General features: G+C 38.9%; 1 protein-coding gene across 1 annotated transcript; it reads right to left on the reverse strand.

The window, feature by feature from the left end:
- Window positions 1-159: 159 nt before the first annotated feature.
- Window positions 160-19,327, reverse strand: LOC119731888 (delta-like protein 1). The gene is made up of 6 exons (XM_038205172.1): window positions 19,285-19,327; window positions 18,634-18,768; window positions 8,329-8,442; window positions 7,544-7,690; window positions 6,211-6,402; window positions 160-4,501 (listed from the first exon to the last, which is right to left on the reverse strand). The coding sequence occupies exons 1-6, from the start codon at window positions 19,325-19,327 to the stop codon at window positions 4,101-4,103; spliced, it is 1,032 nt and encodes a 343-aa protein (XP_038061100.1). The 3' UTR covers window positions 160-4,100.
- Between the last annotated feature and the right edge of the window lie 1,127 nt (window positions 19,328-20,454).

Consider the following 20,454-nt stretch of genomic DNA (forward strand, 5'->3'; position numbering starts at 1 on the left):
TAAATGTTCAACTGGAATTGGTAACAGCTAAACCTTCAAATCTCATCTAACAGTTAAATTGACAACTATTTAAAGAGGTCACCCCTTTTGTATATGAAGCAGAAAGTGTTCAATGTAGAATTGTTTTTTGGAAGCAAGAAAGGCAGGAGAACTCTAACGTAAATAGTAAACATCAAGGTCAGATCAGTTAACCCCTTGTTTGTTTATTCAAGATAATTGGAGACATGTATTGAGTATGCTATGTTAATTCAAAACATAATTGAAGAGCAAACATGGTATAACGATCACGAGTCAAGATGTACCTTTTTAAAAGTGCTTTTCCCTTTGATAACCTGTTTGGGCAAAACCATGCGAAAAGGAAGCTTTGAATCAAATTCCAGAATATGATAAAACCAGAAACAAGAGTTGGAATTGGAAAAGTGATGTAAATAAATCATGAAATTAAAAACACAATCCTTTCGCCATACTATAAATGGTTATGAAAAGTGAATTACAAATAAAATGCCCAATTTGTATGCAGGAGTAAGATTCGCTAAACAAACTAACCAAAAGAAAAGAAGTCAATATTTTAATTTCTCATGAATATTTAGTTCACCGTTCATTAGTCTTATTTCAATGGATACTTTAAATACGTCCAAAGATTGATTATCGCAACAAGCGATCTTGGTGGCCTGCTGGTAAAAGTGTTGTGTTTCAAACAAGAGTTCAAGGTTTGAATCTCAATGAAGTAAGTGATGCAACATTTTGGCACTTGAAAATTAATTGAAAAAAAAAGTGGTGGCCCACACAGGCCCAGTATGGAAAACTTTCCCTAAAACTTATACCTGTAACACTGCTCTGGATTAGTATTGTAGAGATGTCAGCCCCATTATACGCTACTGGGCAGTTGTTCATGAAATGCACAACAGCATCTCACCAAAACTGAAAACACAGTTTCTAAGTGAGAGAGTGCGAGAACCTTTTACAAGAACTTGACTAGTTGACAGCTAATCTAAATGAGTTCAATAATGGTCATTGAACCAGTATAATAACTGTACAATAATTAACTCGGTGTATTTGCGCCATTTGAAAATATATTGGCTTGAAATTATATAGTGCATTGTTTTAATTCCATCTAATTAAGGCAATGATCATACTCAAAGAGTTAAAATAGTGTTTCAAACAGTACAAAAGAACTGGTACAGGTAAAATAAAAGTAGGGACTCCCCCAGTTGAATTCAACATTGACATTTTCTGCTGCAAGTGTTCGTTGCCCAAAACACTACCTACAATCATACAATGGTCAGTTTCCAATCTTGAAGACCCCATATTAAACACAGTCTTAAAATATGTAATTATTATGTAGATGTGCTGTGTATATAAATTAGTTTGCAAGAAATATAAGCTGTTATCTATATCATCTATATCTCTTTCTCTCTCACGCAAAATAGTACAATTTCTTCATATGGTACACATTTCTTCTGAATACAGTAGTACTGTCAAAAAGGAACTGTTTTGTTGTCACACTGTTGCCATCACTGTCAGATTCCCAGGCTTAATCAGCAATCAGCGTGTAGTAAAATAACACATTTGGGCACCAGCCTAGCCTGCAAGTGGCACTTTAGAGTGTCCTGATAAGTGTACACCAAAATGAGTATTACAGACACTTTTTGACTGTCCTTTTCAGAGCATGCACAATCTTTCATAGTGCAAGACAAGATTAGGTACTTGCCCCACCAAATCAGCCCAAACACTTCCTACATCCGCATGGAATACAAACCAAAGATGGCACCAGTGTGAGAAGAAACCCACCAAGTATGGTGTGTTTATAGAATTGATACTTATATGCATAGTACAAAAAATAAAGTTTCTCTGGATGTCTGTGCTGTGACTGTGCATTGTGGAAATGATATTCATGGCTCCTGAATGAAAACAAGCATGTTATTCTTGCAATTTAAAATATACATTGTAGACCACTTCAAGCATGCTATTACAGGCGATTGTGAAGTGTAGGGCCCCTGTTTTGTTTTGATCAAATTAGAGTCAAAAATGTTTTTTATTGCTCAAAAAATCACCTTTACAATCAAAAGCAGACTTTTCTCAATTCTAATGACACCCGTTTTGCAATTTTGAACAGATTCTTGGGGTAGAAATCATGATTAGTGCCTTGCGATTCAGCGTGCCGTGCGTGCTCATGGTACATTGCGCGGTGATCGCCATCTTTATTTTCGGGTCGCGTGTTGTCACCGTGCTGTCATCGTCATTTACCCCCAAATTTCCCTCAAAAAATCAAAACCCTGCCCTCTATCTATGACATACCTGTTTATTGAGAATGTCGCCAACTAGTTTGGTAGGTCCAATAATTTTAAAGTGGATTTGTTCCCTTTAGGAACCGGGCCCTACACTACACGATCGCCCTATCACGGAACACTCCCTGAGGCCCCCTTCCATGGTGAAAGCATTGTGCCAGCTATGGTACAAAGCAACTGCCCCGTGATGAATAGAAATCTGGGCCCAATTTCATGGCTCTGTTAGCGAAAAATCCCTGCTGACTGTAGCAAAGAATTCTGTACTTACGGTAAGCATATTTCACGGGTTAGCAAGGAATTTTGGCTTCTGCGCATGCGTACATCCGGTAATGTGGCACAGAATTTTTCCCTAGTGCTGTTGCACAAAATGGTGATCGTAAGCACGAAATTCTGTGGTTAGCAGGGCCATGAAATTGGGCCGTGAACAATAGCCAAAACAATTCTTTGCCATTGAAAAGGTCCCTGTGAGTGTACAGAGTGCTCCAAATGGTCTAGACATTCAACATGATCGTCTTTTTTTAGTGTCCTGAATCTTGTATTTACTCATTCCATTGAGTGTATGCGTACAAGAAGCAGTCAGATTAATTTCTCTCGTCTAATGTACAGTACATCTGGCTATCTGACACATAAAGTTTTAGAGCAAGAGAAACTGTCACTGAAGATCACTGAAAATAAAAAGTCAAATTTGTTCTGGATCTCTTTTGTTCTTTGTTCATGGACAATTCACCAAATTGTTTTTTATAAAAAAATGTAAACGTTAGTTCCTTCATGCAAAAGGAGAAGTGAGAGCAAAGTGAATGTGTAAACTTCAGCAATTGCAATTTCTTTGTGTCATTCACCATAACCCCAACACATTCCTTCCACTTTGAAAATTACATCAAGTGTGAACTGGTCTTGGTACAGGCAAGTTTGTGCTTCACAAAAATGAGCTGGCAGATGAATATTTGCCTAAATAGTATTGTGGAATGTTCTTATGATATTTACCCATGTGGGAGATGTGAAATTTGCTTTGCTTTTTGCATTGAGTACATAATAACCTTCAGTTTGAAGTGTTGTGATCCAACGACTGTAGCATCTGACTGATCTAGTGACATGTGTCATCAGAATATGTTATAAAACCAATCCTAGGAATCATAATGTGCTTGAAAACAGCAACTTTGCAAACTTGTACTTGATCTTGGGCAATTAGCAATGATCAAATCATAGCTGCAAATCGTCACGTTCTCAACATATGTTGGATGTAAACAGTGCTAACTTTGAGATGGTTATTTGTGGGAAAGCGAGGGACATGTGCCTCATTGATTGTCAGTGGTTTGCTGACACATTGTCACCACCCTTCCAGTTCACACAGGGATTATTTCCACATGATATTATTGAAGACAAGATTATTCTGACAGATATTTCTGGCCTCGCTCCCTGCGTGCTTATCTGTGATCCATTCTGAATACAGCAAAACGTTTGTATGTATACTCGGCCTCTGGCGCGAACTGGTTAAAAATATATCACTTCAGTCGACCTTTATCCCTGCAACTCAAGGTAGACAATAGGTGTATCATAGACAGGCTTTATACAACACCCCTTGCCAACTCCCATTAACAGTGATTGGCATGTCCCAGCCCAACTTTAAAAATATTTAAATGTTTTCCATAACGATTTCTTTTAAGTTTTCCAGTCAGTGTTAGTTTTCCAGCTAAGCTTTCATTCAAGTGCATAATATTGATATAGAGTGGCCTATCCCATGATTCCACGCACACACACAGACATGACATCACTGGCTAATACTGTTTGCTGATTGGCCAGCTCCCCAACCAATCACGTGTCTTCTTTGGGATCAGGCATGTTCTTCATCTCAAAGCACTCATTGCAGGGGGTGCTGGGCGTATTCAAAGACCCTGTATTAGGCACACTGTCTTGGTCCCGTAAGCTGGGGGGCTGGGACCTAGTCTCGCTAAAGTTCAGGCTTCCTTTGCTGGTAAACATCCGATAGAAGGGGCTCAAGTCCCGGGCAAGTTTCAGGATGGTGTCGTAGTTTGGTGGGGGGCTTTCGGGTGTGCGTTGCTGTCGGCATATGTGACGTTGGTAGCTTGGGTTTGAAGGAGTCAGGGTACCATCCATGGATCCATCAGGGGTAGCCACACTGGCACGGGATGAGTGATGAGTGCATTGGTGATAGCTGGGAGGAATGTAGTCATTGGGCTCCACAGAATTCAAACCTGAAGATGAAATTACAATCTTTAGTAAATTGATTACTATTGCATGTTACATACACACAACTGGCAATTGAATCAGACAAAACGTCAGTCTGGTATTCCAATCACACATCGTATCAAGGATTGATGATATTCCTTTTCTAAAAAGGGATAAAAAAATGTGTGTGTGGATAATCACTGAGATCAATAAAACTGGAGAGAAAGCTTCCCTGAAGATCAGTAATAGTGACTTGAGTCTTATTAAGGATAACACTAATCAGATCAAGGGGAACAAGTCACCTGCTAAAAAGCAAAATGACAAAATATCTTGACTAATAAAGCATTAACTTTACATCAGTTTAACAACAAAAATAGACCTGTGAGAAGTCAATTTTTCTTGAGTAGGCTAATTTTTTTTGTGTAAAAAATGTGAGGTAGTGAGAGCAGGAGACACTTCCCCACACTTTCTAGAAAAAAAATTGGGAATTCACTGAGTTTTTGAAGATGTTGAATTTAAGGAGTGCCTTTAAAGGTAGGGTAGAGAGTTGGTCACATCAATTTTTTGTTTGTTTGAAACAACAAAAGTGCTCAAAATCTAACGACGGGTGCTCAACAACTAACCTGATGAAATTTTAGCCCTGTGAAATGCTGTATATTATGAGCAAATATTGTAGGATCTCGATTTCAATTCAAAGGTACCATGTTTTGAAATGCGCCTGAAATCAGCATCTGGGACACTTTCTCATTCAGCAGCTATGCGATGTCATGCACTGAACTGACGAATAATAGCAACCACACATGTGCGTGTGCTTCGCGTCAACACTTTTGCGCACCCATGCACGGATTTGCCGAATAAGAAACCAACTACTATCGGAAATTTCCAAAAATGCATCACTTGACGCATCTTCAGAAATGGCCTTCTTTTGTTGCTTTCTTCAAAATGACAGCACGCCAAAAAGTATAATTTCACAGACAGTTTATTGCCTTCTGTATCTTTAAACCAAGTAAGCTTTTTAACAATAATTTTGCCATCTACTTTTTGGATAGCTGCAAATGATCTACTCTACCTTTAAACACTTGGAGAGTTCAACCAGGAATACTACTGATTCCAAATCAGAAATCTCTTCCCACTTTGAACAGCCTTAGAAACATCAATTATGCATGGAACAAGGTTTGGTTCTACCGGGAATAAGCCTTGTTCCTGAAGAGTCAGTCTGAAAGGAATGCTGCAAGTTTTGAGACGCTTGTAAGCCTGCATACAACACTGCATGAATTTTAATTAATTCTCAGAATGTAGATTTTGTTCAGTTTTAACATGGTTTCATGAGCTAGGTCTCCAAGGGCGTCAATCACTTTTTTAAAGTGGGGGTCATACCTTGATCAGAACTTATGTGAGCGTGCAGTGCATAGCCCTAACGGCGTGAGGTTCGGGACCCGCTTAAGGGCCCCAAACATTTTTGGATTCTGGACGCTCTGTGGTGCAATTTGAGGCAATTTCTGACCACTTTAACAATTTTTTTTGAGGAAAATAACCCATCATTTAAACATCATTTTCGAGTTTGGAGTCATTAAACCAGCTATTCTGAGCTACAGAATCATGTGATGGCTACAATCTTTATTCGGGGATAGAAAAAGTGGGGGAGGCGGCCAAACGATATATACCGCCCACTTTAAAAAGTGGGGGGGGGGGGGGGGGCCTGCCCCCCACCGAATGACAACCATGTAGGCCTCACCGATATTAACAGCCTCCACACTGTACACATCCCTACTGAGTGCTGGTCTGTACTGTCCATCAGGTCCCTCACGTTGTTGTTTGAGATACTGCAAGATAACGCACAGACAGAGACCGACACCAAAGAGTACCAGCAAGACAGCCACCACAGCTGCACCCATTGCAATGCCATACTCAGTGGAAGATGCACCTCCTGCATGCAATATACAACACAGATGAAACCAGAAAATGCCTGAATACAAAAAAATGATATACTAATGATATACTCTCTTCATATTGCAAAATGGTTCATGTTCAATCAATCATATTATTAGCTCATAAAATCTTCTTGCATACAATGTTTGAATTATAAACAAACTGCACGCCAAGATTTTGTCTTGTGTGAAAAGGCCTGCAGTTTGTTTGTCCGACGCCAGGATTGCAAGTTTAAAATGTAATCAAAAACTTGTGTTTATTAACCGGTGGCACCGGGCGATGCACGGGTGAAAAGAAGCCACGATTCACACTTGAAATTCTCACCCCCCGAGCCACCCCCAAGATTGCTCTTTCTCTGGGGCGAGTTCATCCCTGCTCGGGATCAGGGTTGAATATTTTAAACCCGGGGAGAGATACTTTCCCTGGGGTGAGAACTGTTGTGTGAAGCATCAAGCCACGAGCATCTAGCAAGGTGGTAAGGAAATGAACAGTTTCCGTTCTCTATTTTTGGTCTGACGCCAGGATTGCGAGTTTAAAATTGAATAAAAAAAATATGTTTGCTAAAGGAAGGTGAGACTTATTAAAATGTTTTCTTTTAGGAGGGATCATCGAAAGTGGCATTTTTTTTTGGTCGCAGATCCGTAATCCAAGTTACTAAAAAAATTGGCCTAAAATAACAATGTACACAATTTAGGATGGCTGTTATGCATAAGATTGCCAGAGTCAAATCACGAGTCGGGTCAATAGTTATATGAAGAGGATACAACTTACAAGGGATAAGTGATGACAAAGGAATGCCTTTGTCACATATCTATCATTTTTAACACCTTGTTTGTTCAAAAATAGGTTATTCATGAAGGACAGAGGTCTAAAGAGAAAAAAATGCTCAAGCTTACTCAGGTGGAACTCAACCCATGTGCAATTTCTTCTCGCTTGCCCTTGCAGAGTACTGAGTACAGGACGAGTATGAAATTACATAGGTGAAGGGCAAAGCCCAATATTGAATTTACGCCTCTCTGACGTCTCTATGACTCCGTGCTTGTTAGTTACTTGACTTGAGACTGGTAAGTGGAGGATTTGTTACAACTTGTGAGGACCTGAATCCATCTGAGTACAACCTTCCTTGCTGTTGAACTCACCGTGCACCAGACTGTTGTTCTGACTGCAGTCGTAATCCCCATAGCCAGGCAAACAGTTGCAGACAAAGCCAAATCCTGAGCTGGTAGGTGTGCATGTTCCTCCATTCTTACAGTTACATCGAGAAATAACTGCACTCACATGCTTGCCTGTTGACACAGAAAAGTCACAGTTATACTAATCAGACAGGATCAGAATCAACATGGAGAGTAGAATCATAACAGGAATCAACTAGTTTTCCCCTAAGCACACAAAGTTTGCTATATTGCAATTTAAAATCCAATATTGAGATTCAATTTGAAGACTGTAAGAAGAATTCAAAATGCTACTTATATTATCAATGATACATTTAAATTGTAGAAAACCCATATAAGCACATTGGGATGTGCAACTAGCCACTAACAAGGGTTTTCTGGATTCTTGCACTGATGAAGTAGCCAGGCCTACCATGTAACTTACCATTCCATCCAAAAGATGTGATTCCAAATGATGAAAACAGAAGGCCTATCATACCTCAGGGATAAGTACGTATTCCAGAACATGAAACTAAAAGTAATATGTGCTGTAACTCCTCTATAGTTAATGTTGCTTAATTTTGATGATATGCCTTGCTCTTCCAGTTGAACTTATGTCTGGTCGGACCTGAAAACCATCTATGTACAGGCTTGTCCTGCATAACAACTATTCACAGGCACAATCTTGGGAGCTCTGTTTCAGGATCATGCCACAATCAGACGTGGCTGATCAACTGATTTTGTTTAACTTGTTTGACTATTAAAATACTCACGTCTCCCGATGTACTGGCACCGCTCACCGGTGAAATCGTCTGGGCACAGGCAGATAAGGTAGTTTTCTCGCACCATGCACGTGCCTCCATTCTCACAGGTGCAATCGGCAGAGTCTAATTAAAAAACAAAAGGGAATTAATCAGTTAACGTGAGCGCTGTGAGGGGTATCAATTACCAGACAAAAGATGGCAGCAGATTACGGATTCATGGTGCCAAGCTCCGGTCCATACCTCCAAGGCATGATGAGGAGATTACCAATCTTGCTTTTTGGCAGAAAAGAAATGCATTGAAATGAGATAAGAAGCTAGAAATGAGGCCAGCTGCAGCTCTACAGAAAGGCAGAGATTGCCTCCGGTGATCAGCAACTATCAGCGAGGTAAGAAGTCAGATCTCGGGAGATTTCCTTGCAATTCTGTGTCTGCATGGATATTAGAAACTACAGTGAGGAAGTCATAAGTGCACATACAATACAAATAAAGCTTAGACAGATGTTAATTCTCCAAATCTGATTGCAACTAAATCTCTGAGGAAATGATGATTTTGTAAAGGGAAAGAGAGCTGTAATATTGTTCGAGAATCACTAAGGAACGAGCACATCTCTGGATCCATCTACAGGGCGAGTCAAAATAAAGGCAAAACCTAAAATGTCGGGACCATTGTTTTAGTGAAGTTCTGCATGTAACACTTTCAAAATCTAGGCTTTCTTTTAGTATGAGAATCATTCAAATCACTTACGTACTTTGAAAGTTACAAAATTTTAAACTCAACCACCTTTTTAAAGTTCTGTCCACGGATTACAAGAAGGTAAGTGTTCTTTCAGAAAAACGAAAACAAGTCACATAGGGATGTGTGTGAATTGTGTTTGTTTTGCTGAAAGAATGCACACCTTTTTCTTGGATCCGTGGGAAAAACTTTAAAACAGTGGTTGTGTTTAAAATTCCGTAACTTTAAAAGTACATGAGTGATTTGAATGATTCTTGTACTTAAAGGGAATATATATCATTTGCTTTTGCTGTAATTTTCAGAAATGGATGGAATTGGGGGGTTGGAAATATAAAGCAAATATAGTTACACTGACTTTTTGGAGGTTTTGGGTTCGAAAATGCTATAAAAACCAAGAAAAACGATCATTTTCCTGTAGTCTGGTTCCCTGACTCCATATAAGAAGAAACAGAGCAGTTTACATACATTGGGGAATTGTAAGGTCAGGGAACCAGTCTAGCTGGCTCGTAACCGTTCATAGGTTTGTAATCGATTGCAAACAAGTGCAATGGTCAATTGGGGCCAGTATTTGAAAAAAAGCCAGTTGTTTCCAACGCTGATCGGCCGATCAGCGTTGGAAATTGATACAAAAATACCACTTTTCTTGAAAATGACAGTATACCAGGTGCCATAATTTTACAGGATGCTTTAGACTGTCATTTACCAACATCCTGTTAAGGTATTTCGCAAAAACTTGGTAGTTTTATTTTTCGATGTTTGCAAATGTTGTATATTCCCTTTAAAGAAAGAAAAACCCTGCATAAGCCTACTTCATTTTTTTTTGCCCTGTATAAAAAATTGTCAAAGAGACAAGTACCTGACACTCACCTGCTACACATGTCTTTTTTTGGTGGTTTCTAAGTTACAATTGAAAACATAGTCCAATTGAGTCCCCCCCCCAGCGTATGTGCCTGAGTTTTTACGTGGACCTGCTCTATTCCTACCAGTGCTGAATTTTACCTTTGTAGAGCACCTGATCTGTGTATTAGTTGTGCTGGTTTTTTTCTGGTGTGAAACGGGTTTGTTAAAATCTTGTTTTGGAGAGTGTAAAAAGCTGTCTGTGATGTTGCATGGCAGGATATGTGTGGCATAGTGTACTTGGCATAAAAGTTGCACTTTTAACATCTAGATGACACCTTTTGCCGGCAACATTCTCCCTTTGATAGAAGGTTGCTTTTCAGCACCTGATAGCCAATGGTGTTTCATTATTCCATCATCCTTTTTATAATAAAAGCCTTGCACTTCTAACATGTAAACACCTTTCAGGTTTGATAAACTTCTTGTCTATTCATGTGATAAAGGCCTTTGACAGGCTTACCAACAACGAATGTAAACTAAAAACACCTCTACCTTTATTCAAATAAACAAGTATGCAGCTATGAAAACTCCAAACTTTGTATCCCGCCTTCAGAAACCATAATTATTAACTGTGGCTTCAAGAAATTTTTAGTACTGTGAATAAACAACAAATAAAGCTCATGGTAAAAAAGAAAAAGGAAAAAAACAAGCCCCTACAATTTTTCTTCCTTTGAATGTGTGTTTAAGTGTCATGTGTAACCACAAATGGTGATTAGTGGAAATTTATCATTAACCTAACATTTGCAGATTCCTAGAGCGCCTTGGCTACAAAGCAACAGTGAAGGGCTTGTCAATATGTATGCACTTAATAACATGGTGTAGCAGAGTGAAAACACTCCGCTCATAAGGAAGGTTGTACTTTGTAAGTGTAATTTACTTATGCCTTAATGTGTTCTAGCGGTTCAAGTGACATTCAAGAGACACTGTGTACACATGTACCTCTACAAATCTATTACAAGTTTTTGAAAAATAGGAGAAGTGCTTTACAAATTCTAATGTTCATACATGTATGCTCTTTAGCCCTTCAAAAATAATTAATCTTCATTTACAGGCTTTCAAGCAGACCAGGTAAAAAGGTAGAACAGCAGGATCAACATTAAAAAAAAGCTGGACAAAAGTAGGACAAAATAAGGATAAAAAAATTAGGACTTGTCGTCGCAGTGCTGACATACCGAGGGGGGGGGGGGGGGGAAGGTGGGCTCTGAATCTCAAAATTCAGAGAAGAATTAAGAATTTTGGCATGAATACTTGAAAGAACAACCTTTAAAACCACAAAAACGACAAAATCTCAAAATTGGCGATTCGCCGATTTGTCAGCTCTGTGACGTTGTGTGTAACACTGTTATCAAAAATATTAGATGAGATTTCATTTTTCGGAGTTGTGGGACAAACATTAGGATAAAATATAGGAGTAAGGTAACAAAAACATGGAAAAAGTGGGAATACTTGAAAGCCTGCATTTACACTGACATGAACATCATCATTAAGTTTAGTTTTTTGTAACTTCTTCCTAAACTTTTTCAAAAACGTTAACATTTAAAACATTCTTTCAAGAACCAAGAGTCCAACAGAGGTTCAAAACATAGCAAAACGAAAGTCCACTACATTACCTTTTTAATGTTTATTACCTCTATATGTTAGTTTTTGGTCTTCCCAAGAAATGTACAAAATGACAAATACCTAACACAACTCATTTATTTGTATTCAAAACACAGGAATCTATTGAACATGTCCAGAAGCTTTCTTCAGCTGCTGCTGTCTTTTTGAAATTAAGACTGATGTTGAAAAATGAAAATCTAATTTTGCCTCACAGGCAGCTAGTCATAAAGCCAAAAGAAGAAGAAAAAAAAAAGATGAAAAAAAAAAGATTTCAAAGAAAAGCTTTCATTTTCATCTATTCTTAATGCAAAGACATCTTGATAAGATGATTGCTCCAATGTACATGTATCATCAAGATTCTTATCCATCCCTTTCTTCAAGAACCAATGTAAGTGTTTCTAACAATGATGGAGCACGCATCACTTCCCCCAGCTGCCGGTGTGAAACTACAGTGTCACTGACTGACACACTCCTACAAAACTCAATTGATTATGGTCCGACAAATACTACATGTAACACTCTCATTCCCAACTGAAAGCCAGTGGGATCCAGACAAAATTCTAATACAGCTCATGTCAACAAGATTCACTCATCTACACAATCCCCTTGTGTTTACTGCATGGCTTCCTTTTATATCCCTTATTCGAAACATCGACCAGCGATCTTTTTCGTCAGGAGAAACGGACACATTAATTTCTTTCTTTCTAGCTCTACAGATAGCATCTTTCCTCTAGGGGATATGTCTTTCTTGTAGATACTGTGATTTTGCCTATGTAGATTTAACCGTGGAGATTTGTCAGTCTTCAGGCAGAGATAATTTGGGCTTTATTTATCATGGTGCTGACAGGAATGGAATTGATATATGCCCCTGGTTATAGGCAAGAACAGTACAACAGGCACTTACAGGGGTTTGAATTTGATTTGTAAGTGCCCAGGGGACAGAGACAAGTTGATGTATTCTATCAACATTTCATAACATGTACAATATGGAGATTCTCATTGGAATGTTTGTGACACCATGGAGAACCCCTGAATGCTGCAATCAAACAAAAAATGAAATGATACTAAAAAAAAAAAAAAAAATACTTGGATATTTATCTCCATTTTCAAATTTGTTATAAAGATATTGACAGTGTCCTGGTACCTATGATCACTGTAACAACATATTTCGTCACCGACACCACGAAGTAACACTCCACGTGTTTAACCATATTTTTTTTCGATTTTCAGTTTTGTACATATTTAAACATTATTCATCAAGGCCTACCATTGCACAAAGTTTCAAAGCTTCAAGAGCTTTACTTTAATAATTACGCTAATTATCCATGGCAACTTTTGCGCGAAAGTGACAATTTTCGTTTTCATGAAGTAACACTCAAGTTCCATTTACCATTGTAATGTATGGCGTGCACTCTGCTCAAATGCGAGCAAAAACGTTTTCACGAAGTAACACTCTTCTTGTTTGAGCGCGCGCGCGCTGACCTCCGTTTCCACGAAGTAACACTCTTCTAGTGTTGTAATACATTGAAGCGTGCTACTTCGTGAAAATGAAAATTTACAGTTTCGCAGCTTTTTTGGTTTCACGAACTAGCACTCATCTTTTTTCTCTTATTTCTTGTTGTTTTAATACACAAACGGGTCAAAAACAGCAAATTTAATGACATCAATACATCAGGTGTCCACAACGAGAAACCCAAAGTGTTGTTCTAGAAGGCGTTCAACTTTAGATGCCGTTTTCTCCGATTGCTAGTTTTTACCGGTATGTACATGAGTGTTACTTTGTGGTGTCGGTGACGATTTGTTAGAATTCCATAAACATGTAATGTATATTAAGCATATATATATGCAACACACTTTACTTAGTTTTCACATACAATGAAGTCTGCACTATCCAAATTGAATCCTTTTTGGCACATCTGTACAAAAACAGTGTAGGAAATCAAACTAAATGGGTGATGGTGTGGTAAAAAGGAAGTTGTGTTTATTTTTGTTGTTGTTTGTTTGTTGCTTTAATCTGCAAGGGTTCAAATTATTAAATAATAACAATATACTGATTTGTATATTCTTAAAAATAGTATAATACATATTTTGAGCTCTATAAAGTGCATCAGTGGCCATTGAGGGATGACATTGTCAATTTAAAAAAAAAAATCTGAAAATTGGATGCATTTCTTTCAACACTAATGTCTTTCTCTCTGATTCAAATAGTCTGATTTCAGACAAAAGTCTGAAAAATAGCACGCCCTTAAAATCGTATTTCAATTTATACCCAGAATGAATGAAGTCAACATTTCCAAACAATGTACATTCTTGAATACCTGAATTTCAAGGCCGTTATATTCAGGATGACAGGATTATTGGAACCAATTTATATACCCCAGTCTGCTACTATGAAGCCAGGGGAAGTGGCAATCACGGCTGATTTTCAATATTCCAAGAGTATTTTTTTTGGGTGGGGGGGGGGGGGGGGAGGTGAATGGACTTCATAAGATTCTTTCCCCCCGTTTTCTTATCTCTCTTCTCATTCATACTGCACATCTGTAGAGGAAAAGGGCATATGTGTAGCATAAAACAATGGTTTTAACTCTTCTTTGGGTGTATTTACTTAAAGGGAAAATACAACATTTGCAAACATCGACAAATAAAACTACCAAGGTTTTACGAAATACGTTACTAGGATGTTGGTAATGACAGTCTAAAGCATCCTGTAAAATTATGGCACCTGGTGTTAAGTCATTTTCAAAAAATTGGTATTTTTGTATACATTTCCAAAGGTGGTTGGCCGACCACCGTTGGAAAAACCTAACTATTTTTTCAACTACTGCTCCAAATTTACCCTTTTTTCAGTCCAAATTTGTTTGCTATTGGTTACATGTTCATGAACAGTGCACGTGCAGGCCAGCTAGATTGGTTCCCTTACCTTACAATTTTCCGGCATCTACAAATTGATCCATTTTATCTTTAGTGGAGTTAATGAACCAGACTACTTAAACATTTTGTTTTTCTTGGTTTTTCCAGCACTTTCGAACACAAAATATCAAAGGTGTCAGTGTAACAATATTTGATGTATTATACTAAACCCTCAAATAGTTCATTTCTGAAAATTACAGCAAAAGTCAATGATGTACATTTCCTTTAAAGAAGGACCTGCATCTGGGTGAGATGAATGGCTCCTGTTGCCTACCCTTTAGGGTGCACTGAACTGAATTCAAGCGAGAATTTCTACGCCAGCTGATTAGCATAAAAAGTGCCCCCCCATAATTACTTTTGAAAACGGAGACCGTTTGGCTTTAAAAACGGTGGAATTGTTTAAATATACCCAAGGATCAACTCCCTGGTTTTGGGGCTTCCATCTGAGGGCAGGCTTGATAAAATCACGGATGAAAAATGGGTCCTATTTGCCTGTGAAAGTGGAAGGATGCCACTTGTAAAATGGCTACATGCAGGCTCGGGAACTATCACTTTTCGGGAGGTGATTTTATTTGGGTGTGAATATTTAAAAATGTAATTGGCTAATGTACCTAACATTGAAAAGAAATGAAAAGATGAAAGACAAGACAATAATTTAATTTTTGTTTCAGAAACCCCAGTGATGTTGGCTTGCATGTTACTTAGCTCTGAACTTGATTTTACACTGTTTTCAATGGGGCTTGAATTAGTACAGTGGACCCTTTATCCCCTATTGAATGACACTGAAAATGTTGCAGTTTTACCCAGTTTGTAATACAATTGAAGCAAAGCAATATTGCTGTTCATGGTTGTTCATGGTTAACCTATTTCCAGTCAACATTCATGCAGACTTTAAACAATGAAATTTGACCAGGACAAATTCAAAAAACTGTGCATGGACGCGGGCGGATCCGAGGGAGGGGGGGGGGGCGCCCAAAGGGAGACATGGTTCCCCCCCCAAAAAAAACAACCCAATTTTTTTTATTAAGTGACGTCACAATAAAGGCAGGCACTGCGTACACCACCGTCTTTTTCTCACAAAAAAAATTGGCCAAAGAGGTCAGAAATTGCCTCAGATCACACCACAGAGCATCTAGATTCCAAAAAAATTGCAGGGCCCTTAGGCGGGATACGCCGTACGCCGAACCCCACGCCGTCCTTTTTTTACCCACTTCTTGGGGGACTAACTTTTTTTTGGCCCCCCACAAAATTGTGTTCTGGATCCACCCTTCTGCATGGAACTTCAATGAAATATCCAAACAAAACAAAAAAATGAAAAATTTCTTTTTCAGGAAACATTACATGGCCTGATCACATCATTTCCAGCATTGTACTTCAGCAACATTGTACTTTCCAACATCAAAAGACATGCGTAGGTATCACTCTGTTGGGAAATCAATATCGAGTACTCTTAATCTTATGGGAAATGTCTTTTTAAGTTTAATGAGTAAACATAATGAGATCTTGCAATATGTACTCTGCCTGCAAACACCTACTCTGCTTGGTCAGACAGTACATTCCTCCAGGAAAGATACAGTCCAAACGCCTGCAAAAATCCCCTATGCAGTAGAGCAGCAAACCTAGAACATAAAATGTGAAACCTAATAATTGTGTACTCCTTGACCTACCTGCACAGTACTTGACCTTTTTTTATGAGATTATACAGCACTCAAAGACTGTACCATAAGCAATGTAATTCGGTGCAGCATGCATCCTTTTCAATAGAAAAAAGGAAATGAACTGAAACAGGGTAAATTACTGCAGAAATAATTCCTCCGTTGTATAACACACTGAAGTTCACAGCACTGTCAAATTCCATGGTTGAAACTGCCTTCACCCAGGAAAATTCTACATGTTAATGGAAACCTTTTTTTTTTTTGGCCTGTGGGGGAAGCACTTACGAAACCTGGATATTCCTCAACACGGGGCAGCTGTACCATCTACACTTGTATAGCCACATTATTACCTGGATTGAAGCATGATTTAAGGATCTGCACCTTGTGCTCTTGAGCCATGCACTATTCATGGTTCACACACTTTTCCGTATATATGTGAAGCAGATATTTTATTTCACATCTTTTAGATCTTCAAGCTACTTCAGTGCGTGAATGTGGAACACTTGTAATAATTATGTGTTAATACGGTACAAACTGGTATGCGAAAGCACAACATTTTTGTGTGGAATTTATGGTGATTGTGAAGTTACACACTCCTCTTTTATTATTTTCCCTCCAAAACAACTTCTACAACCTTAATCAGTCTTTCTTGTAATTCTGACGACAATATTTTGGGTACAGCACTGGGGGGGGGGGGGGGGGGGGGAGGGGGGAATTAAGCACAAGACTGGTGTTTCTAGAAAACCGACATATACAACTTGAACACGCTGTCAAAAAAAATTCCTAAAACTAAAATACATTTTCATAACTTAATATGCATGCCAGCTGTTCTGTCAAACAAGATAATTCAGACAAAAAAAATGACCTATAATGACAATGTTGTACAAGGCTTCAGCTTAAAGCCCGCCGCACACGAGAGCATCACATCGTGCTGAGCAAAAAGTCATTCAAGGCCGTTGTCTCAACACATACAGCTCACAAAATATCCCAGTGTGCTGTCTCGCGAGGCAGAAAATATCTATCCTGTTTGATTTCTTTTGCCTCGCGAGGCAAAAAACTCACCATGTTTGGTCAACGTGAGCTAAGTGCTGAGATAAAAAGATTAACTTGCCATTGAAAGTATATTATTCTCGTTTGTCGGCTGCGTGATTTAAAAAATGGGGACAAACGCCAGCAGGCTTTAGAATATTTGCACTAAAATATTTTAAAATCACCTGTACAGACTACGTGATTTCATTGGATAGTTTTTAGCTCAGCACATAGCTCAGGCGGACTGCACACATGAGGCGAAAGAAATCAAACAGGATAGATATTTGCCTCATGGCCTCGCGAGGCAGAAAACTCAGCAAAAATTCACTGCACACGGGGATATTTTGTGAGCTACTGCAGCTGGCTTCGTGTGCAGCTGGCTTAACAGTTTGGAAGCTGGGCAGTGTTCAGTTTCTGCATAATATATGTAGTGTATAAATACATGTGATGATGTTTAGGTAGTGCAAACTATTGGTCCCCAGGTGTTGGCACAAATAATCAAAATCAGCCAACACTGTTGGCACCAGTAATTTTGCACTTCTTGCCTAAAATAAACAATATTGTATATCGAAATCTCTTGTCATAATTTGTTTGTTGTGAAGGTTTCAGTGGTGTTCATGTTCTTCCAGAAGCATGACTTGTGGTCACTATTATTGCATGACTGGGAGTCTAGTAGTGATTGGGATACGTGCTGCTCCTTGTTTTGAGCAACAGGAAACTAATTTACAAATAACAGGCTTTCAAGCAGACCAAGGTGAAAAAACGGGAGAAAAGTAGGATCAAATTTTAAAAAAAAAGGACAAAATTAGGAGGACACGATCAGGATAAAGTAGGACTTTTGCAGGTTTTCAGGAGTAGTTTTCGGTGGTAATCACCCATGTCCACAGCATCATAAGCCTCATTTAGCATGTTCTGTACTCACAACACTTGTGCTCCATCCTCAACTAAGCTCTTGGAAGTACAGTTGCGGTACTCCTGCGTCAAAGCCCTGCACCGTGTGATTTACATATCACAGTGTGTAACACTGTCATGTAAAATATTCAATGAGATTTTGGTGTTTTTCTCGGAGTTGTGGGACAAAACAGCAGGAAAATAGTAGTATTTCAACAAAAATGTAGGAAAAGTAGGAGCAAGGTAAAAAAACAACAAAAAAGAAGAAAAAGTAGGAATACTTAAAAGCCTGAAATCTTTTCCTTGTTGCAGCAAAACTTCAGAAAAACAAAAGAGAAACATATACTCTAACTACATTTTAGGAGTACATCACTGACCATTTTGTTTTTGGAGTGCTGGTCAGGTTATGTATCGGTGGGACTACCAAAGCTCAATCTTTTGCAGTGGGTCAATCCAGAAGATGTGAAAGCGACAGTACATACATCATGCAGGTCAGCCGAGTTTTACTTCCCTGGCCATGTTGGAACATTGACTATTAAATCAAAGTAGAGCTCTTGGCTCATACTTATGTATGGTGTAACATACTGAATGATTACCGACCTTGATCCTGGCAGTTAGTAGGGTCCTCGTCATCACCTCTCTGGCAGTTACTGACACCGTCACACTGCCGCTCCTTGGAAATACACACACCATTGTTGCATTTCAGGTAAGCTGATGGGCAACTGCCTGAAGAATCTACCAAAACAAAAACAGGAGTAAAAGGGTGATTTCTTGATCCACAGATCTCATTTGGCACATCCAAATTTTAGAATAGATAAAATAGGTAAAATCATTTTCAGACAAACAGTTGGTACAACCCAACCCATCAAAATGAGTCACAAGTCGCCAGGGCTACTTTTTAGCACATGTAATTGGTCGTTTAGCAGAATCTTAATCAATGAAAATCAATAGCAACAGTCAAACTTTTCATTCACATAAAATCTGTAAATGTAATATGATATAGGGAATTCCATGGTAACTCGTGTTACATTTAGATGAGTTCTTCAGTCAACTCTGTGCTGTTATTCTATAAAGTCACAGCATTTTGGGTGGATTGTTCTCACAAAACTTCCCTTGAAATTAAGTGACTAAACTACAAACAAAAACAGCAACAAAATAAACTTCTGTTGGTTTGGCAACAAGATTTTTTTGATCGGCAACTCACGTTACCCAAAAAAAAAAGACATGGCAAAACTTTAGTACCCTGCATACGAAAAGTTTCCTCATACTGTGCCCTGTCAGAAGAAACTTTCATTAGGGTGTAAAGGGCCTGTCACGTTATATGCGCTCTCATAGGAGACCTTACGGTGACCAAAAATATTTAATAAATTTAACAATCGCAGCGAGGATGCAAGAAAATGACAATTTTCTGTCTCAAGTGGCCACAAAGTAGCTCAAGCTACGCTCATACTGTGCTCATCCCGTGCCTGATGTGCTCAACTCGCTCTCTATGCACCCTATCAAGCCCAATTACTCGATCTAGTCGCTGCCGCCGCGCTGTCACTGCGCTCACACTACGATCTACTCGCTGTTGATACGTCCTAGTAGCTCGCGTCGCGCTCTCTATCCGACCAATACGCTCACGTGACGTCCCTTGCGCTTTATAAATAGGCTACCCAGAGAAAACGGTCAATCCGCAGTCCAGTTTCAAATGTAGACTAGTTCAAGTTCATCGCAGTCGAGTTACTTTCTCATGGAGACTACATCGACTGCCTTGCGCCTAGGCTGCCTCAATGCCACTTCAATGTCGCACGATTCACGCTCGCACAGCGCCGAGTTGTGTCATTATGGCGCCCTGGTCAGAGCACAGAGGTGTTGCAATTGTTTTGAGCATGCTCAAAAACTTTGGCACTCATCGGAGACCATAAGGACCCTCTGGCGCCCATCTGGCGACCTATGTAGTTGTCGCTGGGATCTAGTAGTTGTTGTTGCGCCCCAGCTATTTTTCAAGGACGCAGTGAGAGCGCATATATGATCGCAGACAGTGTGACAGGGCCTTTAGTAATATGCTTATTAAAAAATAATCAATCAAAAATATCTAGAGGGATATATTTCAGTAACTCACGTTACAGTAACTCAAGTTACACTTTGTCCACCCAACTTTGGTACAAGTTCAAACATATAAGAAACAAATTATCCAATAAAAAAAATCTGTCTTAAATAAAATATGATCCTTTCTCTCTGCCTCAAAAACAAAAACTCACAATAAAACTTGCATTTTGCATGTAAAACCAAGGTGCCAAAATGACCACCCCAAATCTATAATTTTAGCCCCCACCAAATAATAATACATCTCACTGCCACGTCACTGAAATGAAATGTCTTCTTGTCCCCTTTAATTTGATCCCACAGTTGAGGTTGTGATGTTTGCAGTTTTGAAGA

This window comes from Patiria miniata, unplaced genomic scaffold (genome assembly GCF_015706575.1).
Source record: "Patiria miniata isolate m_02_andy unplaced genomic scaffold, ASM1570657v1 HiC_scaffold_24, whole genome shotgun sequence".
In the NCBI taxonomy this organism is placed as follows: domain Eukaryota; kingdom Metazoa; phylum Echinodermata; class Asteroidea; order Valvatida; family Asterinidae; genus Patiria; species Patiria miniata.

Excerpts from the sequence above, each read along its gene's own strand:
- LOC119731888 (XM_038205172.1), bottom strand. The coding sequence starts at position 19,327 with ATGAAAGTTTCTTCTGACAGGGCACAGTATGAGGAAACTTTTC. Across the intron at positions 7,691-8,328 it reads GTGCCAGTACATCGGGAGAC|GCAAGCATGTGAGTGCAGTT; the intron begins GTGAGTATTTTA and ends CTGTGTCAACAG. Across the intron at positions 6,403-7,543 it reads GAACAACAGTCTGGTGCACG|GAGGTGCATCTTCCACTGAG; the intron begins GTGAGTTCAACA and ends TATTGCATGCAG.